Source organism: Symphalangus syndactylus, chromosome 14 (assembly GCF_028878055.3).
Source record: "Symphalangus syndactylus isolate Jambi chromosome 14, NHGRI_mSymSyn1-v2.1_pri, whole genome shotgun sequence".
NCBI classification, from domain to species: domain Eukaryota; kingdom Metazoa; phylum Chordata; class Mammalia; order Primates; family Hylobatidae; genus Symphalangus; species Symphalangus syndactylus.
This window is the reverse complement of record NC_072436.2, coordinates 87,051,214-87,078,946: the sequence shown is the minus strand read 5'-3', so window position 1 is coordinate 87,078,946 and position 27,733 is coordinate 87,051,214. Positions and strand designations below refer to the sequence as shown.

General features: G+C 37.5%; 1 protein-coding gene across 12 annotated transcripts in view; it reads right to left on the bottom strand.

The window, feature by feature from the left end:
* Nucleotides 1-27,733, bottom strand: part of ASB3 (ankyrin repeat and SOCS box containing 3) — a 273,478-nt gene that overhangs the window by 128,096 nt on the left and 117,649 nt on the right. For 10 of the 12 annotated variants that reach the window (XM_055240430.2, XM_063618033.1, XM_055240433.2 and 7 more), the window contains 4 exons: nucleotides 19,542-19,654; nucleotides 18,797-18,932; nucleotides 6,366-6,543; nucleotides 4,237-4,434 (listed from right to left, as the gene is read on the bottom strand). In XM_055240430.2, the coding sequence (XP_055096405.1) occupies nucleotides 4,237-4,434; nucleotides 6,366-6,543; nucleotides 18,797-18,932; nucleotides 19,542-19,654 (625 nt within the window). The remainder of the gene's footprint in view (nucleotides 1-4,236; nucleotides 4,435-6,365; nucleotides 6,544-18,796; nucleotides 18,933-19,541; nucleotides 19,655-27,733) is intronic. The other 2 variants (XM_063618036.1, XM_063618037.1) reach the window with 1 other exon arrangement.

Genomic DNA, 27,733 nt, shown 5'->3' with positions numbered 1-27,733 from the left:
GTCCTGAATCTCTAACCAACAGAAACTCCAGAAGCTGCATGGCTGTGCCAGGCCAGCCTGCACACTCCAGCTTCCAGAGAGCATGTCTTCCCCTGTGTTAATAATTTCTAATGGTTTACTTTCAAGTTAATTTACTTTTTCCTATATCTTTCATTTGGCTATGGAGTCCATGTAGTAAATTTTTCATTGCAGATTATTGTATTTTTTAGTCTTTTTTATAGTTTCTACTTCTCAGCTGAGATTTCTACCTTTTCATTTTTTCCAGCGTGTTAGCCTCATGAAGCACCGCTATAAGAGCTGCTTTCAATTATCTGATATTTCTAACATCTGGACCATCTCAGGACTGGCATGGATTAATTGCTTTTTCCCATAATATTTAGTCATGTTTTATCAGTTCTTCATATGTCAAATAATTTTAGGTTGTCTCCTGGACATTGTGAATATTATGCTGTATAAATTCTGAGTCCTGGGTCTTGTTATAATCCTTTGAAGAACACTAGCTTTTTGGTTTGTTTATTTCAGCAAGCATATAACCTAGTTAGGTTCAAACTGCAATTTCTGTTTCACCTTATACAGTGGTTCCAACATCAGTTCAGTTCTCAAAAGCCTTTGCTTTCCTGCTTTAAGCCTGGACCCATGAACGTGCCACTCAGGGTCTAGCCTGAGACTCTGATGATAGTTCAAATCTTACTTTCAACATTTTGGGTTGGCTGGGTGCCATGGCTCACACCTGTAATCCCAGCACTTTGAGAGGCCAAGGCAGGCGGATCACTTGAGCTCGGAGTTCAAGACCAGCCTAGGCAACATGGCAAACGCTGTCTCTACAAAAAAAAAAAAAAAATCCAGGCATGGTGGCGCACAACTGTAGTCCCAGCTATTCAGGAGGCTGAGGCAGGATAATTACCTCAGCCCAGGAAAGTCGAGGCTGCAGTGAGTCATGATCATATCACTGCACTCTGTCCTGGGCAACAGAATGAGATCCTGTCTCGAAAACAAAAAATAAAAAACTATTTGGGTCTGTTTTGTGCATTTAAAGCTTGGGGTAAGTCAGGAATATGCAAATTCATATGCAGAATTAGGGTATCCGCTTCTCCAAGCTCTCTCTTCTCCAAGACTCCCTACCATTCTCTGGCCAACAGGGTTCCACTTACCTGATTCCTCTGACCAGAAAAACAGACTTTCTATTGTGTCTATGTTTCAGCTTCCTCAGTAAGTTTAATAGGATCTATTTAGTGCTCTCTACATTAAACAACTGGTCAATTAATGTTACTGACTTTAGCTGCTCGTGCCACTGGTGCTACTCAGCTCTAGATCAGGGTTGGCCCTCAGGGCAACACAGCAAAAGAAAAAGGAGGCCAGGCGCGGTCACTCATGCCAGCACTTTGGGAGTCCGAGGCAGGCAGATCACTTGAGTTCAGAAGTTTGAGACCAGCCTGGCCAACATGGTGAAACCCCATCTCTTTTAAAATACAAAAAGTAGCTGAGTGTGGTGGCACATGCCTACAATCCCAGCTACTTGGGTGGCTGAGACAGGAGAATCGCTTGAACCTGGGAGATGGAGGTTGCAGTGAGCCCAGATCACGCCACTGTACTCCAGTCTGGGCAACAGAGCGAGACTGTCTCAAAAAAAAAAAAAAAAAAGGAAAAAGAAACTGGAAAATTTGTTTTCATGTGGGTCACTTCACCAAATTACCACTCTCTTTCATAATCTACCTGCTTGTGTTCCTTTGAGAGTCCTCAGGTAGTTTCTTTTTGAATTTTGACCACAGTTTTTTGTAGTCATTAGAGAGAAAGAGAGAGGCTGCAGTGGAATTACTCCACTGCATGTTAAGAACTTCTTAGCATCACTGAAGTTTACACAGAAAAAAATTCTACAGAGTAACTGAGACATAAAAAGCAAACCAAACTGTGGAGTTCCTTAAAAATACAACTTTGGAGTACTCGTGAAAGGAAAAGAAAAAAATCATTTATATCACTACTCAAGAATGAGACAATAGCTCATATCTGCAGTTATCCCAGACACAGCAGAAAAAAATAGGAATCTTCCCTTCCATGAGTGTCTATAAAAAATACAAAAAAAAAAAAAAAAAAATGTTAAAAACGCTTCTTTGCCAAAAATAGCAGAAGATAGTGAAGTAAATGCCACTAAATACTATTTTTCCCATTAGGTTTTAGATTCTCAAAGGATAATGTCTATGTTTCAGCTTCCTCAATAAGTTTAACAGGATCTATTTAGTGCTCTCTACATAACAAAATGGTCAATTAGTGTTATTGACTGATTTTGTAGAAATCAAAGGAGAAAAAAGGGTCTGCCCCCTAAAATTTCAACTAATCTTGGAAAATCCAAAAGCCTATTTAAGATCTTTCTAACCTAATTTCATTTATCTGAATCTACAGATGACATGAAACATACTGCCCAGCTCCCAAGGAATATCATTAATTTTAAATTGTTTCAGAGTTAACAGGGGTACTACGTTATATGGCTTAATTCAAACTACACTTATAAGGTGATGAGGCATTAGGTTAGCTGCTGTGATCAGAAGGACCAAAAACATTGTTCATCCAAAAGATAACACGAAGGCCAAAAAAGACCATCGTCATATTGAACACACACACACACACACACACACACACACACGTGTGCACAATCCAAAATCATTATATTCTGGTCTAATAAGAAATGTTCAGTTCTGTGATGAAGTTAAGATTTGGGATAGAGAAAGGCAACTAAACGTCATCAGTGCAACCTCACTGAAGGTCAACTAAAGTAATTAGGGCTCTTCCGTTTAAAAAGACAAAACTTAATGGGGTACACAAGAAAATCCTATGAAATCATGAAAGTTATGCATAAAGTGGGCCCCAGATACTCAGATTAACCAAAACCCAAATATTCAAACTAAAATGTATAAGTTTAAGAAGCCGGATGGGGTGGCTCACACCTATAATCCCATCACTTTGGGAGGCTGGAGGCAGACAGATCACTTGAGGCCAGGAGTTCGAGACCAGCCTGGTGAAACCCTGTCTCTACTAAAACGTATAAGCTTAAACTTGAAACAAATATAGTGAACTACTAATTTTACATGGCAAATGTTAAGAGAGAGTAAAGGCTGAAAAGCTTAGTAAGTAATTTCTTGATAACTACTTAAATTAAATAGAGATCCATAATAGTGAATTCAAGAAGGCCAATACAATTTGAGGTATGCCTGCAACCTCTTCTGTGTCATTAAACACAATAGCACCTATCTTCACAATTTATTCCATTATTGGATGATCAGATATTACTCAGTATGGCTGTTCTCACACACAGCTTTATTCTTAGTGTTTTAAAACTGTAAGAGTGTTATAGACAAAGTTACTGGCCAGACACTAACAAGGCAGCAGTAATTCTTCACTTAGTCTATTTCATAGAATTATGACAGATTAGAAAAATAATTACTTTGGGGGCTTTTAAAAACTTAACTGTTCAGACTCACATCAAAACATAATATACAGCCAGGCATGGTGGCTCACGCCTGTCATCTCAGCATTTTGGGAGGCCGAGGCAAGTGAACTGCTTGAGCCCAGGAGTTCAAGACCAGCCTGGGCAGCATGGAGAAACCCCACCTCTACTAAAAATAAAAACATTAGCTGGGAGTGGTGGTGTACACCTATAGACCCAGCTACTCTGGAGGCTGAGGTGGGAGGATCACCTGAGCCTGGGATGCAGAGGTTGCAATGAGTCAAGATGGTGCCACCGCACTCCAGCCTGGGCCACAGAGTGAGACTCTGTCTCAAAAAAAATTTTTTTTTAATGCTATCCACCAAATACATTAAAAACACAATAATATCTATAAAACTAACGTTTTATTTTTAGGTTTATATCTTATAAATTTTAAACGGTAAATGACCTGAAGCAGTCACTGCCTTACTTGATAAAGTCCCATTTTTAATTCTTGAATTGTTTTGAAGATCAAAAATATCAGCCAATTTCTGCATCTACTTAAAATGTAAGTATTCCCTAAAATTGCTACACTAAAAATGTAATACAGATCCAAAGAAGGAAAACAATCTGATATTATCACCTCATCTGTGCTTCAGCTTGACTGAAGCATCATAGTTTTTTTCCTATTTGTGTTCCAAGCTAGCAATTTAGCACTAACAGAGATACTAAGTTTCACAGTGAAAGAAAATCGCTTCAAAACACATCTCCATACAGCGAAAAAGAATAAAAAATAAACACATAGCAAATGTACATACTCCTTTTGGAAAGCCATGCACACAGGAGAACTGAATCCAAAGACAAGGCACGCCTGGGCATCTGGGCTGTAGCCATTCCGGAGTAATAGTTCTAGGCAATCTTCATGTCCCCCAAACACTGCTGAGTAAACAGGGCTTACTTTGTTTAGCCCAGTGTCACAGGCCCGGTTAGTAAGTGGTATTAACAAGTCCAAGATTCTATAAATACACAAATTCAGGAGAATTTAGTGTTTTTACATGTGCATAAGTGTAGGCAATATTTCTATAGCACAATTTTTTCAGAATTACCAATTGATTCATCTAAAGAAATATTTCTGTCTAGGGTGTACCTTCTACCAACAATATTAAACTATTACATGCTATATATTTACTCCAAAATATTACACTTACTATTGCTTAATAAAAAGGTCTTTAAATACATCTGAAACAAAATTAATTAATGTTCCTACATGTAAACAGAAAAGGTGCTTTTTAATTTTATTACCTTACTAGCACCACCTTAAACCCCAAAATTCAAATTTTATGTTAGATATTTTAGGGTCTAATAAATTATTTAAAACGTCATTCTACTAAGTATAAACTGGCATCAAGAAAATGCACTATTTTCCTTCTTAAAGTACCAATTAGTTTTTCTTTTCCAATTAGTAAAAATTTTTAAAGATGATAATTGACATGAAATTAAGACTAATGTTTTCATCAGGAAGAAATTATAATTTGTGCTAAAATATTCTATTATCTGAAAAACAAGTCAGCTCATTAAATATGGAGGCAGATTTATAAAGAAGCAGGCTCCTAGGTAGAGAAAGTTCTAAGAAAATAATTAAAACAAAAGTTCTTAGGTTATTTGTAAACTTACCTCTAGCAGTCAACTGGAAAGAAAAAAGGACTATTCTACCCTTCTAAAATTAAAAATAAAGCTGTATAGATAAAGCCAGGAAATTCCTTCTTTCTGGGAAAAGACAGACAGGGTTACTCTGAAGTATTTTTATAACATTATATTTCTCTTTGTAACTTTTCCTCACGTAATGTATGTCTAAGGTAACATTTAAGTAGAACTTACATTCACAAAAGGGGCTACCTTTGAAGTAGGCTATAAAGAAAATCATCAGTGACAATGAGAATTCTCAAAATTAAGAACAAATGCCCAGGAGAGTTTTGCTATCGTTTAAAGCTCAGAGTATAATATCTAACATTTATGTTTAAATAAATGATCAAGAATTGGGGAAAATATCAAATTTTTAAATCTAAGTATTCTGTTAAAATAGTCTAATATCTCTTAACTTCAATAAATGTGTTTAATTTTTTTAAGTAGGCTGGAAAAATTATACTCTCCCACAAGACATAAACATGCTTACAAATATCATTAATGAAATAGTAAAGTATTGTGTCACCTAGTGGCATAATGACCAAATTGCAGAAACTGTTTTCCTACTATGTAAACAAACTAAATTAAGTAATGAATATTTTACTATTACTTTTTAAATTAAATAATACTAACAGCAGCTATAAAAGGTGTTATTGTAGAATTATGGCTCTAAAGATTCTAAACATATATTTCTAAAAATTATTGACTGCCAATTTATGATAGGTAGCCATATTCTCACAGGTATAACCAAGTTACTAGCTTCTAAGATTCCTGGAACCCCCATTTACTCTCTCTCTAATTTGAGATTAGATCAAGAAAAGTTCAGTCAAAGGGTTTAAGACAGGGAGGACTACTTAGCACACACTCCAACAGACTTCACAAACTCAAAAGCTTTCTGGGGTCAGAGAAGTAACATGGATGGCCTCATCAGACTGATGCTTAAAGATGCCTGGGATAAAACCAGGGAGGAGGCAGCAGTGGATACAGCCATAACTAGAGAAATCAATGGGAAGAGTCAACACCCAGAGAAAGTCCCTGAGCCTACCCAGTCTCTAGCAATTCTGCCTCACAATATGAAAGTGCAGGACCAGTAGGAGCAAAAGACAGCATGAAGGACAGATTAGGAGTAGATCTGTTCACCCAGCAGATTGGTAGGGAAGAGAATATCAAAGATTTTGCCTAGAGGTGAAGGGTCTAGCCCAGATTTATTCTTTATTAGCTTTTGATTAAGAGACCACGTTTATTTTCTGTTTTTAACACTTACTTTGTATGGCCCATTTGTGCAGCTGCGTGAATAGGTAACTGCCAATTGTCCTCATTACAGTAAAGATCAGGATCTGCCCCACTGGAGAGCAAAAGCTCCACACATTTTGTGTGTCCCTCTTGAGCAGCAATGAACAAGGGTGTAGCTTTGTCCAAGGCTTGACAATTGACATTTGCACCTAACGGCACAAAATAAAACATTTAACAGATAATCCTAATATTTAAAAAAATCGACACAAATTTCAAAGGAACTACCATAAAAGGGTTTTATAGCACGGTAAGTTTTTCCCTCTTCACTGGATGTTGGATGTTGTTATATAAATATATTTACTTTGCTAACTTCTTGGTAATCATTTAAATTGTCTTCGCTAAACTGACAGGGTAGCTCATGCCTGGAATCCCAGCAATTTAGGAGGCTGTGGCCAGAGGATTGCTTGAGGCCACGTGTTTGAGACCAGCCTAGGCAACATAGTAAGACCCTGTCTCTATCAAAAATAAAAAGGTCTTGCCTTTACGTCAGAAAGAAAACAAGTGATTCATATCTTAGAATTCATTTTTAAGCTAAAACAAAAATCCTATTCAATGAAGGATACATTTCATTCCAATCCCTCCTCCAACAAGCATTCTGGGGCCCAATAAGTAAACATTTAAAAAGAAAAAATGCAAACTATCAAACATGGATAATATTTCTGATAAATGCTGAAAAAGATAAAATCTAAATTATGCCACTAATTGATTCAGGCTAAGATTTATGAAAAATTATCAGTAGATATGACATATATGGGAGCTACGCCTTAAAACTAGTATTGATTATACTTTCTATTACATCTCTTTCTTCATAACCACTGCATGATAAATAATGCCTACAATCAGAGAAAAAGGGTGTCTTTCAACAGGTTTCTGAGTTGATATTTAAAATCATAAACGTGAAAGGGAAAAACAATAATATTATAGTGAAAGAAAAAGAAAAAATCCCACCCACATGAAAATAATTACAAAAATTAGAAGTGTGAATGTCTCCAGATGAAAAGGAACTACCCCAAGACTTTTGGATTTGTGAAAAATCTAAATGTAGTGACACCACTGAAGGATCACAGTCGTGTTCCCACAATGGCTCCTGACCCAAATGGAAACTCAGAAATGACAGATAAAGAATTCAAAGCAAGGATTGCAAGGAAGCTCAACAAGATCCTGACAGGGTTGAAAATAAACACAAAGAGGCCGGGCGCAGTGGCTCACGCCTGTAATCCCAGCACTTTGGGAGGCCGAGGCGGGCGGATCACTAGGTCAGGAGATCAAGACCATCGTGGGTAACACGGTGAAACCCCGTCTCCACTAAAAATACAAAAAATTAGCCGGGCGAGGTGGCGGGCGCCTGTAGTCCCAGCTAGGCGGGAGGCTGAGGCAGGAGAATGGCGTGAACCCCGGGGGGCGGAGCCTGCAGTGAGCCGAGATCGCGCCACTGCACTCCAGCCTGGGTGAAAGAGCGAGACTCCGTCTCAAAAAAAAAAAAAAAAAAAAAGAAAATAAACACAAAGAAACTTCTAAAGCAATTCAGGAAATGAAGGCATCTTAAGATAAACATCTTAAAAAGGAATCAATCAGAGCTTCTGGAATTGAAAAACTCACTTAAGGAATTTCAAAATATAACTGTAAGTTTTATTAACAGACTAGACCAAGCAGAAGAAAGAAATTTGGAGCTTGAAGATCAGTCTTTCAAACTAACACAGTCAGATAAAAATAAAAATAAAAAACTTTTAATGAAAAAGGCTTTGAGAAATATTTGATAACGTAAAGCAACCAAATCTATGAATTATTGGTATTCTTGAGAGAGAAGGAGAAAAAGTAAATGACCTGGAAAACATATTTGAGGACATAGTTTAAGAAAATTTCCCTAATCTTGCCAGAGAGGAAGACATCCAGATAGAAGCAATACAGTGAACTCCCTGTGAACATGAACATCACCATGGCATACAGTCACCAGACTGTTGAAGGTTAACGCTAAAGAAAAAATCTTTCAGGCAGCTAGAGAAAAACATCAGATCACATACAAAAGGAACAGTGGACTTCTCAGCAGAAACCTTACAAGGCAAGAGAGATCAGGGGTCTACTTTCAGCACTCTTAAAGAAAGGATACTACAACCAAGAATTTCATATTCCACCAAACTAAGCTTCACAAATGAAGGAGAAATAAAGTATTTTACAGAGAAGCAAGCGCTAAGATAATTGGTTACCACTAGATCAGCCTTACCAGAGATCCTTAAGGGGCTTTTAAAGATGGAAATGAAAGAACAACACTGATACCACAAAAACATACCGAAGTACATAGCCCAAAGACCCCATAATACAACCATACAATAGAAACTGCAAAGCAACCATCTACCAACTTAATAATAGGATCAAAACCTCACATGTCAATATTAACCTTGAATGTAAAGGGTCTCTTCAGATCATACAAATCTTTCACCTTTTACAAAACATCCTGCTTAAAAGGTACAGAGCTGCAATTTGGATTAAAAAAAAAAAGAAAAAAGACCCACCCATCTGCTGCCTTCAAGAGACACATCTCACATGTAACAACACCCATAGACTCAAAGTAAAGGGTTGAAAAAAGATCTATCAAGCAAATGGAAAACAAAAAAGGTCAGGGGTCACTATTTTTTAATTTTTTTAATATATTTTTATTTTATTTTATTTTATTTATTGTATTTTGAGACTGAGTCTCGCTCTGTCACCAGGCTGGAGTGCAATGGTGCGATCTCGGCTTACTGCAACCTCTGCCTCCCGGGTTCAAGCAATTCTCCTGCCTCAGCCTCCCGAGTAGCTGGGACTACAGGCACCCACTACCACACCCAGCTAATTTTTGTATTTTTAGCAGGTAGAGATGGGGTTTCACCATGTTGGCCAGGACGGTCTTGATCTCTTGACCTCGTGATCCACCCACCTCAGCCTCCCAAAGTGCTGGGATTACAGGCGTGAGCCACCACGCCCAACCAGGGGTCACTATTTTTTTATCAGATAAAACAGACTTTAAATCAGACAACAGAGCCAGGCACAGTGGCTCACGCCTATAAGCCCAGAGCTTTGAGAGGCCGAAGAATGACCGAGCAGGAGTATTGCCATCTTGCACAAGCACTGTTATTTTCCAATTCACATTAATCAAAAACTGCCTAAATCCAAAGGGCATCAGCCTAAATGGCTAAGATGAGCATGATCATAAACAAAAAAAGCATCTCCGACCAGGAACATTCCAAACTCCTCTGTGACCAGAGACATGCTAGCTGCCCTGCTCCAGCTGGGAAGATGCCAGCCCTGAGATAACCCCCTTCCTTCTAGAAAGATGTCAGCCCCAAGATAATCCCCCCTTTGCCCAGAGACATTCCAACCTCACCATAAACTTCTCCCCCACACATATACATTCCAAGCTTGTGATAAGCCCCCTCACCCTAAAACCAATATATACTCATGTACTTAGTCTGTAAGAGAAAGCGCTCCTGATTGAAATCAGCCAGAAACCCTTCTCAGGTTTTATCTGAAGTAAACCTGTCTTTAACTGCCAACCCATCTTTTGTGTTTCCTTCCTCTTTCTTTAACTCTTACAAGGTGGGAGGATCACTTGAGCTCAGGAGTTCAAGACCAGCCAGGGCAATGTGAAAGGAAAATAAATCTTGGGACCCCCACAATCACTAAGCCAAAGAAAAAAGTCAAGCTGGGAACTGCTTAGTGCAACTCTGCCTTCTATTCTATTCCTAAAAAATAGTTACCAAGATTAGAAAAAGTTACGTACCTCCCTCACAAGGAATTTCCCTGTGGACGAAAGACAGACAGAACTCAAAATCATCCCTCTGCTCACTGGGATAAGTGCATATCTGAGTGCCTCCTTTGGAAAGGCTAATCAGAAACTCAAAAAAAAAAAAAAAAAAAAAAAAAAAGGCAACCATTTGTCTCCTACCTACCTATGACCTGGACATACTCTCCCCACTTTCAGTTGTCCCACTTTTCCAGACAGAACCAATGTATATCTTATATATAGATTGATGTCTCATGTATAAAATGTGTAAAACCAAGTTGTGCCCCAACCACTTTGGGCATATATTGTCAGGACCTCCTCAGGCTGTGTCACAGGCGCATGCCCTTAACGTTGGCAAAATAAACTTCCTAAATTGACTGAGATCTCTCTCAGATATTTGGGGTTCACAGCAACACAGTGAGACCCCATTTCTATTTAAGAAAAAATTATATATAAAAAAACCAACAACAGTACAAAAGGACAAAGAAGGTAATTACATAATGATAAAGGGTTCGATTCAACGAGAAGATTTAACTATCCTAAATATACACATACCCAACATTGAAGTATCCAGTTTCATAAAACAAGCTCTTAGAGATCTCTAGAGATAGTAATAATATTGAGAGATGTCAACATCCCATTGACAGATCACTGAGGCAGAAAATTAAAAACCAAATTCTGGGTGTAAATTCAACATTTGACCAACTGGACCTAATACACATCTACAGAACACTCCACTCGTCTACCACAGAATATATATTCTTCTCAACAGCACACAGAACATACTCCAAGATGGACCACATGCTCGGCCAAAAAGCACATCTCAATAAATTTAAAAAACTGATTCACTTGTGAGGCCGAGACGGGCGATCACTTGAAGGTCAGGAGTTTGAGACCAGATTGGCCAACATGGTGAAACCCCATCTCTACTAAAAATACAAAAAAATTAGCTGGCCACAGTGGTGCGTGCCTGTAATCCCAGGTACTCAGGAGGCTGAGGCAGGAGAATTGCTTGAACCAGGAGGTGGAGGTTGCAGTGAGCCAAGATCATGCCACTGCACTCCAGTCTGGGTACAGAGCAAGACCCTGTCTCCAGAAAAATAAATAAATAAATAAATAAATAAATAAATAAATAAATAAACTGAATTAATACCAACCATACTCTCAGACCACAGTAGAATAAAAATAGAAATCAATACCAAGAAGATCTTCCAAAACCACACAATTACATGGAAATTAACTTGCTCTTGGCTGGGCACGGTGGCTCACACCTGTAATCCTAGCATTTTGGGAGGCCAAGACAGGCAGATTGCCTGAGCTCAGGAGTTCAAGACCAGCCTGGGTGATGTGGTGAAACCCCATCTCTACTAAACTAAAAAAAAAAAAAAAAATTAGCCAGACGTGGTGGTGTGTGCCTACAGTCCCAGCTACTCGGGAGGCTGAGGCAGGAGAATTGCTTGAACCTGGGAGGCAGAGGTTGCAGTGAGCCGAGATGGTGCCACTGCACTCCAGCCTGGCGATAGAGCGAGACTCTGTCTCAAAATCAAACAAACAAACAAACTTGCTCTTGGATAACTTTTAAGTAAACAATAAAATTATGGCAGAAATCAAAAAATTCTTTGAAATAAATAAAAACAGACACAAAACATATTAAAATGCAGCAAAAAGTGTTAAGAAGTTTATAACGCTAAACATGTAGCTCAGAAAGAAAGATCTCAAATTCATGATCCAATATCACACTTCGAGGAATAAGAAAAACCAGAACAAACTAACCCCAAAGCTAGTAGAAGAAAAAATATAATTAAAATTAGAGTGGAACTGAATGAAATTGAGACCCAAAAATCCATACAAAGGATCAATGATACCAAAAGTTGGCTCTTTGAAAGGATAAACAAAATTGATAGACTGCTAGCTAGATAAAAAAAAGAGCGAAGGTCCAAATAAGCACAATCTGAAACAACAAAGTTGACATTACAATAGATTCTACAAAAATACACAAGATCCTCTGAGACTATTACAAACACCTCAATGCACGCAAACTAGAAAATCTAGAGGAAATGGATAAATTACACAATCTCTCAAGACTGAATCAGAAAGAAATTGAAATAGATCAATATCAAGTTCCAAAACTGAATCCCTAATAAAAAAAAAAAAAAAACCTACCAACCAAAAGTCCTGGACCACATGAATTCACAGCTGAATTCTACCACACATACAAAGAAAAACTGGTACCAATTCTACTGAAACCATTCCCAAAAATCAAGGAGGAGAGACTCCTCCCTAACTTGTTCTACAAAGCCAGCATCACCCTAATACCAAAATCTGGCAAAGACACAATGAAGAAAGAAAAGTACAGGCCAATATCTCTGATGAACATAGACACAAAATCCTCAACAAAATACTAGCAAATTGAATCCAGTAACACATCAAAAAGTTAATGCATCGTGACCAAGTAGGCTTCATTGTTGAGATGCAAGGTTGGTTCTCAAATGCAAATGACTAATTGGGATTATTCCTATATGCAAATGAATAATTGGGATTTACTACGTAAAGAAAATTAAAAATAAAAACTATATGATCATCTCAACAGATGTGAGAAAAGCCTTCATAAAACCCAACATCCCATCATGATAAATACAAAACAAAACAAAACCCTCAACAAACTAGGCATTGAAGGAATGTATCTTAAAATAATAAGAATCATCTATGACCAACCCACAGCCAACATCATACTGAACAGGCAAAAGCTGGAAGCATTCTCCTTGAGAACTGGAAGAAGATAAGGATACCCACTCTTACCACTCCTATTCAACATAGTACGGAAAGTCCTTGCCAGAACAATCAGGCAAGAGAAAGAAATAAAAGGCATCCAAATAGGAAAAGAAGAAGTCAAACAATCTCTCTTCTCTGACAATATGATTCTATACCAAGAAAACCCTAAACACTCCACAAAAAGGCTCCTGAAGCTGATAAACAGCTTCAGTAAAATTTAAGGTTACAAAATCAATGTATAAAATCAGCAGCATTTCTATACATCAATAATGTTCAAGATGACAGCCAAATCAAGAACACAACTCCATTTACAACAGCCACCAAAAAAAAAAAAAAAAAAAAAATTAAAAACCTGGGAATACATCTTACCAAGGAGGTAAAAGATCTCTACAAGGAGAACTACAAAATACTACTGAAAAAAATTCATAGATGACACAAACAAATGGAAAGTGCTGCTCATGGATTGCAAAAATCGGTATCCTTTTTAAAAATACCCATACTGCCCAAAGCAATCTATAGATTCAACACTATTCCTTTTTTTATTTTTTCCCCTGTTAAATGTCAGAGTTTTTTGTTTTTGTTTTTTATTTTCCTAAGTTATTGGGGAACAGGTAGTGTTTGGTTACACGAGAAAGTTCTTTAGTGGTGATTTGTGAGATTCTGGTGCACTCATCATCCATGCAGTATACACTACGCCCAATCTGTGATCTTTTATCCCTCACCCCTTTCCCATCCTTTCCCTGAGTCCCTTTAGTGTCATTTTTATGCTTCAATGTTATTCCTATCAAACTACCAACACATTTTTTACAGAATTAGAAAAAAAATTTCTAAAATTCATATGGAACCAAAAAAGGGCACAAATAGCCAAAGCAATCCCAAGCAAAAAGAATAAAGGTGGAGGCATCACATTACCCAATTTCAAACTATACTTTAAGGCTACAGTAACCAAAACAGCATGGTCCTGGTACAAAAACAGACACACAGACCAATGGAATAGAATAAAGAATCCAGAAATACAGCCACGCACCTACAGCCATCTGATCTTTGACAAAGTTGACAAAAATAAGCAATGAGTTAGAGACTCCTTATTCAATAAATGGTGCTAGTATAGCTGGCTAGCTATATGTAGAAGAATGAAACTGGACCCTTATCTTTTACCATATACAAAAATCAACTCAAGATGGATTAAAGGTTTAAATGTAAGACCTCAAACTAAAAATCCTAGTTAGAAAAAAAAAAATGAGAAAACACCGTTCTGGACATCGGCCCTGAGAAAGAATTTATGACTAAGTTCTCAAAAGCAATTGCAACAAAAACAAAAATTGGTAAGTGGGACCTAATTAATCTCTTTAGATTAATTAAGCTCTTTAGCTTCTGTAAAACAGAATAATCCACAGAAAACCCACAGAATAGGAGAAAATATTTGCTAACTACATATCCTTATAGATTCTGGATATTGGACAAAGGTCTTTATCTTAACTTTGTCCAATATCTAGAATCTATAAGGAACTTAAACAATTCAACAAGCAAAAAACAACCCCATTAAAAATTGGGCAAAAGGACTGGGCACAGTGGCTCATGCCTGTAATCTCAGCACTTTGGAGGCCAAGGCGGGTGGATCACGACGTGAGGAGATCGAGACCATCCTGGCTAACATGGTGAAACCCCGTCTCTACTAAAAATACAAAAAATTAGCCGGGCATGGTGGCATGAGCCTGTAGTCCCAGCTACTCGGGAGGCTGAGGCAGGAGAATCATTTGAACCCAGGAGGTGGAGGTTGCAGTGAGCAGAGATAGTGCCACTGTACACCATCCTGGGCGACAGAGCGAGACTCCGTTTCAAAAAAAAAAAAATTGGGCAAAAGACATGAAAAGATACTTCTCAAAAGAAGACATACAAGCAGCCAACGAACACATGAAGAATTGCTCAACATCACCACTCACCACAGAAATGCAAATCAAAACCACAATGAGATATAATCTTATACCAGTCAGAAAGGCTATTACTAAAAAGTCAAAAAACAACAGATGCTAGAGAGGTTGTAGACAAAGGGGAACGCTTATACATTGTTGGTAGGAATGCAAATTAGTTCAGCCACAGTGGAAAGCAGTTTGGAAATTTCTCAAAGAACTTAAAACAAAACTACCATTCAACCCAGCAATCCCATCACTGGGTATATATCAAAAAGAAAATATATCATTCTACCAAAAATATACATGCACTTGCATGTTCATCACAGCACCATTCACATTAGCAAAGACATGGAATCAACCTAGGTGTCCATCAATGGATACCTGGTGGATTGGATAAAGAAAATACAGTAGATGTACACCATGGAATACTACACAGCCATAGAAAAGAATAAAATCATGTCCTTTCAGCAACATGGATGCAGCTGGAGGCCACTATTCTAAGTGAATTAACAAATTAACGAAAACCAAATACTGCATGTTCTCACTTATAAGTGGAGGCTAAACACTGGGTACTCAAGGACATGAAGATAGCAACAACAGATACTGGGGACTAACAGAGAGGGAAGGCAGGGAACAAGGGCTGAAAAGCGAACTGTTGGGTACTATGCCCACTGTCTAAGTGATGAGATCATTCATATCCCAAACCTCAGCATCACGCAATACACCTATGTAACAAACCTGCATGCATACCCTCTGAATCTGAAATAAAAGTTGAAATTATAAAAAATAATTTCATAAATTTCAAAAAAAAATCATAAATCTAATTAAATTATGTATACGCCATTGTATAAAGATTTTTAAAACCTGACCTCATTTTTTGTGAAGATTTTGAAAATAGCAATCATCTCTAAACTTTTCTTGTTGGAAAATAATGTATTAAATATGCTAAATATGATGTCGTTACATGACCATGAGAGTTTTTTAAATTTCTAGAATACACTTCGGTGGAAAGATCATCATCAAGAGGGAAAAGACTGTCTTCTATTTAAAAGAATATTCCATAAATGCACCTTGAATAAACCAAAGTTTTAGGTACACAAAAACTACATAGAACACAAATGGTAAATTAAAGAGTCTATAGATCCTTCAGAAATTCCAAACACTAGAAACTAGAATCTTCATGATTTCTGAGGTAGATGTTTCACCCACTGCCAGTTTCAGAAAGAAGTAAACACTATAACTGAAAAGAGACTAAGAAAGAAACCTTAACTTTTTTTTTAATGCGTTGAGTGACAATTTCGAAGTATCAGAAAGAATAAGGAACCAATTTCTTTAAAGACTACTGGTGAAAAAGTTGGAAAAATTACAGACAACTCACTGAAAGGAAAGTAATGGGGGTTGGAAACATGTACAGTTACATGACAAACATACCTACATACCTTTTCAACTGATTATTCAGAACAATTCAGAGAGAAGAAATAAAAAGAACAAAGCAAACCAAAACAGGAGCTCAGAGCCCCAGGCGACAAGAAAACAGACCTGACATGAGAAGAGACATTAAGGTACAGTTTAATCTATTCAATCTAAATTTTTTTTTTTTTTTTGGAAGACAGAGTCTCACTCTGTTGCTCAGGCTGGAGTGCAGTGGCACAATCTAGGCTCACTGCAGCCTCCACCTCCTGGGTTTAAGCAATTCTCCTGCCTCAGCCTCCTGAGTAGCTGGGACTACAGGCGCACACCACTACGCCTGGCTAATTTTTTGTATTTTAATAGAGACCAAGTTTCACCATATTGTCCAGGCTGGTTACAAACTCCTGAGCTCAGGCAATCCACCCACCTTGGCCTCCCAAAGCGCTGGGATTACAGGCATGAGCCACTGCACCTGGCCTATTTAATCTAAATATTAATTAAACATATATACATATATGTATAGTTTTGTTTTGTTTTTGAGACAGAGTCTCACTCTGTCGCCCAGACTGGAGTGTGGTGGTGCGATCTCGGCTCACTACAATCTTTGCCGCATGGGTTCAAGCGATTCTCCTGCCTCAGCCTCCCCAGTAGCTGGGACAGGTGCGTGCCACCACACCGGGCTAATTTTTGTATTTTCAGTAGAGACAGGGTTTCACCGTGTTGGCCAGGCTGGTCTCCAGCTCCTGACCTCAGGCCTCCCAAAGCGCTGGGATTACAGACATGAGCCACCGTCCCGGACTAAATACTAATAATTGAAACTTACGGGACTGCAAGTCATAAACTGAATTAGGATAGTCCTCTGGAAGGTATGATGTAGTAGAAGGAAGATCAGAAGTCAGAACGCCTAGGTTCAAGCCCTGATTCTGCCAGGAAACGAAGTCTAGATCTTTGACAAGGCACTTAAACATTCATGGTCTGGACTCTTAATCTAAAAACAATTATGTTTGAACAGATGATTTTGGGGATTCCTCTTAACTGTAAGATTTACAGACTCATTATTTATAACAGATGCCTTAAATTGGCACTTAATGAATGTTTGTTTCTTTTACTTCCTACTCTGACTTAAGTGTTTGTAGGTTTGTAAAAGAAAGCAAAAATAAGAAAATATGTGCCCTGCTGTTTAAATAAACTGGATTGCTGGGCAGGCACAGCAGCTTACAGTGTAATCCCAGCACTTTGGGAGGCTGAGGCAGGAGGATCACTTGAGGTTGGGAGATTGAGACCCCATGTCTTAAAAAAAAAAGGGGTTTTTTAATTAGCTGGGCATGGTGAAATGCACCTGTAATCGCAGCTATTTGGTAGGCTAAAGGGGGAAAATCACTGGAGGCCAGGAGTTCAAGGTTACAATAAGCTGTGATCATACCACTATACTTTAGCCTGGGTGATGGAGCAAGGCCTGGCCTCAATCAATCAATAAACAAGCAAACAAACAAACTTTGTATGATCTATTTTCTATTTAAAGGAAGTTTATAAAAAGCCTAGCTTTTCTTTCTCTCTTTTTTTTTTTTTTTTTTGGAGACAGAGTCTCCGTCTATTGCCCAGGCTGGAGTGCAGTGGTGCGATCTCGGCTCACTGCAACTTCCGCCTCCCAGGTTCAAGCAATTCTCGTGACTCAGCTTCCCTAGTTGTTGGGATTACAGGCACATGCCACCATGCCCAGCTAATTTTTGTATTTTCAGTAGAGATAGGGTTTCGCCATGTTGGCCAGGCTGGTCTCAAACTCCTGATCTCAAATGATCTGCCCACCTTGGCCTCCCAAAGTGCTGGGATTACAGGCATGAGCAACTGTGCCTGGCCAAAAAAAGCCTAGGTATTTTTTTTTAATTGCCTAGCCTACTGTGATTCATGCTTCATCAAGTTAGCACTGTGAAGAGCATATCTGGTGTTGACAGATTTAAAAGCCCCTACATAATAAACATTTCTTGTCACAAAACTGTCACTTAGAGTAAGAATGCCACCTGAACACACCAACTTACCTGGCAATGCTGAATGTGGAAGAGTTGTCACAGAGAAACCTTTAGCAGGTTATGTTACTATTAACATAATAAAGTGTAAACCTGCTTTGAAATAAACCCATTTACATAATCACAAAATTAACAAAACATACCCCTCAAAGCCTTAATACACAAAATAGCCATCTAATAAGGTAATTAAGCCTAAACTAGTCCTACACCCTAGAAAGTTGAAACTGCTCAAGTCCCTACAGGAAAGGACAGCCCCATCATTCAACTTGCCAATAAACCTGCTTTAGTGATAGATCATTATGTTCCTACTCAGATAAATTAGTAGCTGTGCACTGCATTGTTAGTAATAGACACTTAATAACCAGGTTTATAAATCAATTTGTATTTACTTTTATTTACCACTTACATAAAACCATAAATTTCACAACCTGATTTATATTTGAGTCAAGAATTATTCCTCTAGGAAATATAAAGTTTAAAGCTCATGATCTTAACTAGTACAAAGGCTAATGGATAATCTTACCCGATGAAATAAGTATGCTCAAGCTTTCTAGCTTGCCATACTGAGCAGCCACAAATAAAGGTGTAATTCCAAAGTCATCCTGGCATTCCTTGTTTGCTCCTTTTATAAGAAGCAATTTTATGATCTCAGCATTTTCCTAAAGCACAGATTCACATTTTAAATAAGACAAAAACAAAGAAAATAGAAGGTATCTTTTCTCTTATTGTGTTTTTTTTTCTTTTTTATCCTCTCACTAAAGGATAACTTGAAGAAAAAAATAAAACAGTATACTGCTATATCAGTTGGAAAGAAATTGGCCAAACAATCAGATTATCCTATAGTTCTAGTTAACCCAATAAATGTAAACATGAAACACTGATCTCTAGGAATTATAAACCTTATAGAATCCTGCAAAATTAGCTTGCTAACCAAAGCACTAAGGAGCCATCACAATTTCTAAACACATTACTATAAATAAAATAACCCATTGCTCTTTATCAATTTATATCTCAAATAACTGATGGTTTCTTAAATATGCCATCAACATTTTTAAAATGTAGATAATCCCTATAGCCCAAAGCTTCTACAGCTACTACAGAAGTTGGCTTATTCAGAATCATCATTAGCATTTAGACTGCCTTTTCTGTACTGCACTAACCATCATAAATCACAGGCAAGCAGAAAGCAAAAACTGCATAGGACTGTCATTTTAAGAGGGTAAAACACACAATTTACATGGAAATGAAATAATAAATTCAGAGGTTACCTGAAAAGAAGCCTGGTGCAAGGAGTTCCATCCACACATAGAATGGGATCCATTAACATTTGCTCCGTGTTGAAGCAACAGCCTTAACACATCTATCTGTCCATTTTCAACAGCTGTAATACAGCAGTTAGAAAAATTAATGTCAGCAAAAAGCCATGTTTGTAGGACTGGACACTTTGGTGATGTTCTCATCACTTACTCACCTCAGAACCACAATGCTCTGATTATTCCTAAACATTTATCACAATTGTCTTAGCCCAAATCCATTAACATATATCTAATTCTTTCTGAACACATACAAAATTATTTTCAATAGCATGTTAAAAGACACAGAGGAACTGGAACCAAGAAGCAAACGTTTATTCTCTCTGAAAATGGAAACAGCCTAGCTCTAGTTTGTTAAAATGAAACTGGGAGGATATAAGGTGGACAATTCAGAATCAACAGTACCAGTCTGGAAAAGCAACCTCAAAAGGACTGAAAGGTTTGTTATTACTATATTTGATCACAAATAAAAAGAGTAACTGACAAAATGAAAAAGCAAGTTCTTCATCTTAGATTTTTTTTACCATTATAAACCATAAGCATTGTCAAAATCTTCTTATATCCATCAATGAAAATGTAAACATTCTTACTTATGTGAACTAAAAGGGGATTCCAGAAAAAATAAAAAGTGTTGTTAAAGAGATGCAGATTATTTTGCACACAACTTTGCTATGAAGGTGGCACTAACTATGGAGGAACTTAAGCACGAAGTTAATGAAAAACAGAATGCCAGAATAGAATTACTAAGTGCTTTATAAAATAAGTACAAACACACACACACACCATTAGCAAATTAGGTATACTGTGAATGTTGTTAGGTGTGAGGCTACTGAGTGACTTCTTTAAATTTTAAGTTCAGAAACTTAAAATTGAGAAATAGTAGTATTTATAAGAAAGGAAGGTAAGATGTGTATAAGAAGGTCTGGCTAACGTGCTTGGATGTGAGAAAGAAGATTTAAGTTGATTTCACATCTTGGCGATTGTGAATGGTGCTGCAACGAACATACATGTGCATGCATCTTTACAGTAGAATGATTTCTATTCCTTTGGGCATATACCCAGTAACGGGATTGCTGGGTTAAATGGCAGTTGTGTTTAGCTGTCTGAGGAATCACCATACTGCTTTCCACAATGGTTGAATTAATGTACACTCCCATCAACAGTGTATACATGTTCCTTTTTCTCCTCAACCTCTCCAGCACCTGTTATTTTTTTACTTTTTAATACCAGCCATTCTGACTGCTGTGAGATGGTATCTCATCGTGGTTTTGATTAGTAGGAAAAAAGATTTGAAGAATAAGATTTTTTTTTCATTTCAATCATACAGTTATTCTGTATCTCCTACTATAGTAGGAGGCAGGAAGCGGGAATCAACACTTCTCAGTCACAAAATAAGAAAGGCACATTTGGATAATGAGTCACATTAGAAAACGCTAATACACATGAAACAATGGGAATATAAAAATCCTTAAAAGTGTAAAACAAGAAATGATAAGTGTGCTCATTATTACTGAAGACAAGTAACATGCCATTGATATTCTACTAGTTTTATATATTGAATTTATACCAAAGCTTATTTCCCCTATAAGACTCTCAGAAGTTCTCCAATAAAAAATTCTCTGCCGAGTGTGGTGGCTCCCGCCTGTAATCCCAGCACTTTGGGAGGCTAAGGCGGGTGGACCACGAGTTCAGGAGATCGAGACCATCCTGGCTAACATGGTGAAACCCCGTCTCTACTAAAAATACAAAAAATTAGCTGGGTGTGGTGGCATGCACCTGTAGTGGGAGGCTGAGGCAGGAGAATCACTTGAACCTGGGAGGTGGGGGTTGCAGTGAGCCGAGATTGCTGCACTGCACTCCAGCTTGGGCGACAGAGTGAGACTCCAACTCAAAAAAACAAAACAAACAACAAAAAAAAACAGAAACGCTTACTCTGAAGGGTTTCAGGAATGTAACCAATGGCTGTGACAGAACCACTGAGGTAGGAATCTAACATAACTAAGTTAATATTCAAAAGCATTTACCATGGAAAAAACAGTTCTTCAAGCTATTTTTGTATAAATGATCTAAAGTCAATATAATTTGGGGTGGCTCTCAGGTACCCCACAAATACATACACTGACAGTATCCATGACGGTTTTTTTTTTTTTTCCTTTTTTTGAGACGAGTCTCACTCTGTCGCCCAGGCTGGAGTGCAATGGTGCGATCTCAGTTCACTGCAACCTCTGCCTCCCAGGTTCAAGCAATTCTCCCGCCTCAGCCTCCCAAGTAGCTGGGATTACAGGCATCTGCAATCATGCTCGGCTACTTTCTGGTATTTTTGTAGAGATGGTGTCTCACCATGTTGGCCAGGGTGGTCCTGAACTCCTGACCTCAGGTGATCCACCAGCCTCAGCCTCCCAAAGTGCTGGGATTACAGGCGTTGAGCCATCACACTTGGCCCCCACAACAGTTTGTTTTATTTTGAGATGGAGTCTCACTCTGTCACCCAGGCTGGAGTGCAGTCACCCAGGCTGGAGTGCAGCGGCGCAAACTCGGCTTACTGCAACCTCCCCGTCCTGGGTTTCATGCAATTCTTCTGCCTCAGCCTCCCAAGTAGCTGGAATTACAGGTGTGCACCACCATGTCTGGCTAATTTTTGCATTTTTAGTAGAGACAAGGTTTCACCATGTTGGTCAAGCTGGTCTCGAACTCCTGGCCTCAGGTGATCTACCCTGCCGCCTCAGCCTCCCAAAGTGCTGGGATTATAGGCATGAGCCACCGCACCTGGCCCCACAACAGCTTTAAAAAAATAACTGAAAATTTAAAAAAAATAATAATTACAAATGAAATTACCATATTAAAAAAAGTCTGAAAATAATAGTAATAATTTTGGGTGGAGGTCATAAAAGGAAAAAAAATCTGTTTCATATCAAATTCATACATCATTATCAGTGATTATTAGCAAAAATCATTCTATAGCCAGTCCATGACTTCAAGATTATCAGGTTGTCAGCAGTGATACATGAAGGAGAGTGAAGGTAAGTTTGTTTTCCACAAGTTAGGCTGACCTTGTAAAAATTAAAGTCAAAAAATGTGTTTTGATTATTAAATACAATATAGATGACAGAAAATTTTTCATTTTTTTAACCTCATGATGCAACAGTATGTTTTCACTTTTAATATCATAAATATATTAAGAAATCTGCTATCTGCAACTATTAAAAGCATTTCCCAATGACAAAAGTAAAACTTACACATGAGCAGAAAAATATTATTTTCACAGCCCTTGTTAATTATTTCAAAATAAAGCAAATTTAATAGTTATTAATTGAGAAATCGTGGTTTAGAAAAGTGTATTTAGAGCTCAGATTTACCACCAAAGCCTCCACTTTGGAAGAGGAGCATTCACTTTGTCTATTAAAATGGAATTATCAAATTGGATGGGCTGAAGAGGAGACCTGTAACTGTGCTGAATGGTTTGCTTCCAAAAAGGCGGTCATTACTTTATACAGACATACTTTCTCAAGCCTACTGAGAAAACCAAGTGTAAGAGCATGTTTAGAAACTACCTAGCAAATAAAACAGACTTCGCAGTCTTTTCTAAAAACAGAGTCAACCACTCAAGTATCTATAAACATTGAATACCTGTGAATTCCATGGAGATAGTGGGAATACAGACGAAAGGGGAAGGATAGAGAAGGATATCAAAGTATAAAAAGAGTGCTTCTGCCTTGAGAGCTACCTAGATGTAGAGAGAATGATACATGTCAGCAACAGCAAATTAACCCTACCCAATTGAAACAATGTTGCTAACAGCAATGAACTACACAATGATATTTTACATTATATTCTGTGTAGAAATTTGATTTACTTATTATTTTTTCCATATCTCATGAGAAGAAGCAGGCTTCCTTCTTTTTAGAGTTTCATCTGTGTCCTTTCCCTCAATTCCATACCTTCTCCACTTCCTTTTTTTTTTTTTTTAAGATGGATTCTCACTCTGTCACCCAAGCTAGAGTGCAGTGGTACTATTTCGGCTCATAGCAAACTCTGCCTCCCGGGTTCAAGCGATTCTCCTGCCTCAGCCTCCCGAGTAGCTGGGACTACCGGCATGTGACACCTCGCCCAGCAAATTTTTGTATTGTTAGTAGAGACAGCGTTTCTCCATTTTGGCCAGGCTGGTCTTGAACTCCTGACCTCATATAATCCACCCACTTTGGCCTCCCACCTTCTCCACTGCCGAGACCAGCTCGGTTGGGGAGACCCTAACCCAGTGGCACTAGAGGAATGGTCTTGAACTCATGGGCTCAAGCGATCCTCCCACTTCAGCCTCCCAAAATGTTGAGATTATAGGCATAAGCCACCACACCCCGCCTAGTTTTTCATTTTGAGGCTCAGATTTTGACAATAATTCTAAAAAATAACATGGTCAGTAAGTCTGTAACGAACAGTTTAACCACAGGCTGTCCATCTCCTCCAGTTATAGCAGCAGGCTGGCTGGCTATGCAGAGATCATCTATATATTCAATTTTACATTTGAATTATATATGAATTTTTAATTGTATCTCTACTTTTTTGAGTTCCACATGTACTCTGTTCCCCATTATGCATTTCATTTTTCTATACAATTGAACAGTAAAATTATCTTTTCATTGGATACCTGGTTTATGTACAACTTTTTTCCCCACCTCTTTCATGAACCAAAAAAAGAACATTTTTAAGAACATTTATCTCCTGCAGTATTTCTCTGGTCCTGTGTTCATACTGACATCTGGTGGCACTAGAAAAGAAACTCCGTTATTGCTACAACAAAGGATTTTTTTTTCCAGTGTTGTCCATTTATTCTACGTATCCTCAAGTTTATGTTTTTCCAACACTTTACTTATACCCAAGACAGCAGAACAATTATTAGAATCTTTAGTCTGAAATGTAGTATTTTATTGATATATAGAATTTTTAAAAAATTATACTAAAAAGTTGTATTTCTGTTTTATAAATTTCTTCATGTCTGCCCAGTGGCTAACAATCTTAAAGATGCATACTGATGGGAAAAACCATGACCTTCTGGGCAAAACTCACTATGTTAGGGATATAACAAAAACGTTGTGGCGAATATCCCAATCCAATTATCCATGTTATCACTGACATTTCTCATGGTTTCTAACAGGCAGGGAGAAGTCTAATGGCCAATTAGACATCAGAGACCATATCCAGAAAAATACATCCTTCAATCAAATGAAAGTATTAAAAGACAAAAAGCTAAAATTCCACTATCCTATTATATACTGTTTATTTTTCCATATGTCTCCCCAGCAGCAGAGTCAAGAAACATTTGATTTAGATAACACATCCCTAAACTTACACCTTCCTTCTAGGGCTGTAACACTGTAATTCTATCACTTTCAGAAATTATTCAACTTTTTGAAGCATTCATACAGCAGTATTCTCCTCACTAGATCCACCTTGTAAGAATGACCCATACTAAGGCTTAGAGAAACAAAATATTCTGGGAGTTCCCTATCAAAGAAAAAGTGTATGGACAGACTATCCTTAATCCCAAAGAGTCCTATTTATGTAGGAGCAACATTTCCATTTTAGCCATACTAATCAATGATAATCACATATCATTAGTTGGCCAATGGCATTAGTAATCATGAAGAATGAAAAGATAATTGCATTAACCATGTAACAATCCAGTTTGATAGCCACAAAGGCATGGCATGCTGTACAGCAGGGCTACTCAACATTGTCACAAACTGGCTGTCAATGTGCAAACTGTTATCAGTCCTCAACAAGGTAAGAAATTTTGAACAGAATGTAAACAACTATGTCCCTAAGCACACTTTATTTTAGCTGACATTTTCCTTGAGACAGGACTTCCTTGATGAAGAAACCAATATATTGATTTATATAATGGTTCAAGCTTCTTATATAAATCGACTGACATTTTGAGTGGCACTGCTCTACGGTACCTAACTAGAACAGAGATTGTATTGTATGGACTGGGGTTGAGGGAGATTTTGTCTAGCTCTATTCATTTCTACCATATACTAGAATTCAAATTATTACAAAAACATGGAAATCAAGATTTTTTGTTTTACTTTAAAAATGAATATGGACTTCCAATTTTAATATTGTAGCACAATATAGGCATTTCCCCTTACATTTCTTAGAAATCATCCAAAAGCAATTAGTCCAACATCAGCAAGGAAAATAAAATAAAAACACACTCTCCATTTTTAGTAAAACTATAATTCTAGTTTTAGATTTTTGAACTCCAGATCAAAATTCGTAAAAGGGACTCCAAAAGAACGAAGATCAATCCTGGGTACTTGTGGGAGAAAGAGGACAGATGTGTCAGCTGCACATCTAAGAAAAAGCTAGCAAAGAACATTTCTTAAAGGTTAGGGGCTCCCTCTGAGGAACACAACTAAGTACCAGGAAAAAATGCACAGGCTAGCAGCAGGAACTTCTCTGGACCAGCTGAAATCTGAAAATCAGAGGGATTGGATCCAAAAAAAGAATCACACAAAGTGGTCTATCTCTGCTACCACAAATGGGAAACTATTGCAAAAATCCCACAGCTGCCAACCCCCACTGGCTAGTGAAAGATACTAGCTAAATGAATTCATGTCCAAAAATCCTGAGTCTAAAGGAAAACTCCATAATATGGAATGTGCCTCTACCTCCTTCCTATTATAAACCTCCTGAAAGCAGCTAATTGAGCAAAATCTCAAATATTCCCAAGATGAATTATCACAAAGGTACCAGCACAAATCCATACAAAGATACAAGAATAAAGGAAGAAAAGTTATAGAAAAACAATAGACCAACAACAAAAGAAAGCAAAAACTTCTGATGTGAAAAATATTACCACAAACCAAAGGAAAATTGTAGCTAAATCTACAGTTGTAAATTTTAAAAAAGAAGTTAAGGAAGCAATTGTCTCTGTGAAAAGAGCACCAACACTGAAATACAAGTGCTCAGTAAAAAAATGGCTGACAAGAAATGATATAATTTAAACTGAATTCAGAAAATACCTGGGAAAAGCAAAAACAATCATAAAAAATCCAATTGAAATTGAAAGAAACACTAGAGAGAATAGACATTTCTGAAGAGGAACATAGAGGCTTAAAAGAAACAGGAAAAGTAAAACAAAAACACAGAGAAAGAAAAATAGAGAAAAAACAATAGACATTGAAAACAGATAAGATACCAACATGTAAACACGCTGGCCCAAGAACACCACCATAATAACAGAACAGACAAATATTTAAAGATATAATTCCAGAAAGATTAACTAAAATTTAAAATATCCAAGTCTACATATTGAAAGGGCACACACTGTGTCAGAGAAAACTGATAAGGAATGGACATGCAAAAGTATTGTCACAAAAAGAGAAGAAAATTAGGCTAGCTTCAGACTTCAACTCTAGAACAGAATGGATCATCATTTTTAAAGTTCTCAAGGAAAGAGATGTAATTCAAGGATTCTGTACCAGATCAAACTGCTGTTCAAGTTTGAATCATTATTCAATTTAAATGATTCAATTCAATTTTTTTAGTTTTTTTTTTTTTTTTTTTTGTAGAGATGGGGTGGTCTCGCTCTGTTGCCCAGGCTGGTCTCGAACTCCTGGCCTCAAGTGATCCTCTCACCTCAGCCTCTCAAAGTGCTGGGAATACACGCATGAGCAACAGCGCCCAGCCAAATTATAAAATTTTGAACATGTAAAAACTCAAGGAATAGTATTGCCATAGCTCCTGTTAGAGGACTGTGTTAAAGGAATTATTTCGCTAACCAAACAAGGCTGGAAAAAACATGCCAAAATAACTGGTGATAAACTTCTAAGCTATTTAACCGTGGAACTAAGAATAAAGTTAAATGACAGATTTAAGATGCCAGAACAAAATGCAAAATGTTATTCCCACTAACAATGCAAATATAACTGACAAAAGTTGGAAAAGTGGGGGGAGAAAGAAAGAGAGTTATGTAAGAACAATATAAGGATACTGATTTCCTCATCTTTAAAAGCTGGAGGTTTAAATCTATTAATCAAATGTGACTAATAAAATAACACATCATATAAATACATTTAATTATATGAAGGTAAAACCAGAAAGATAATAAATATCCTAGTTTCATAATCGCTTACATTAAGGAATTA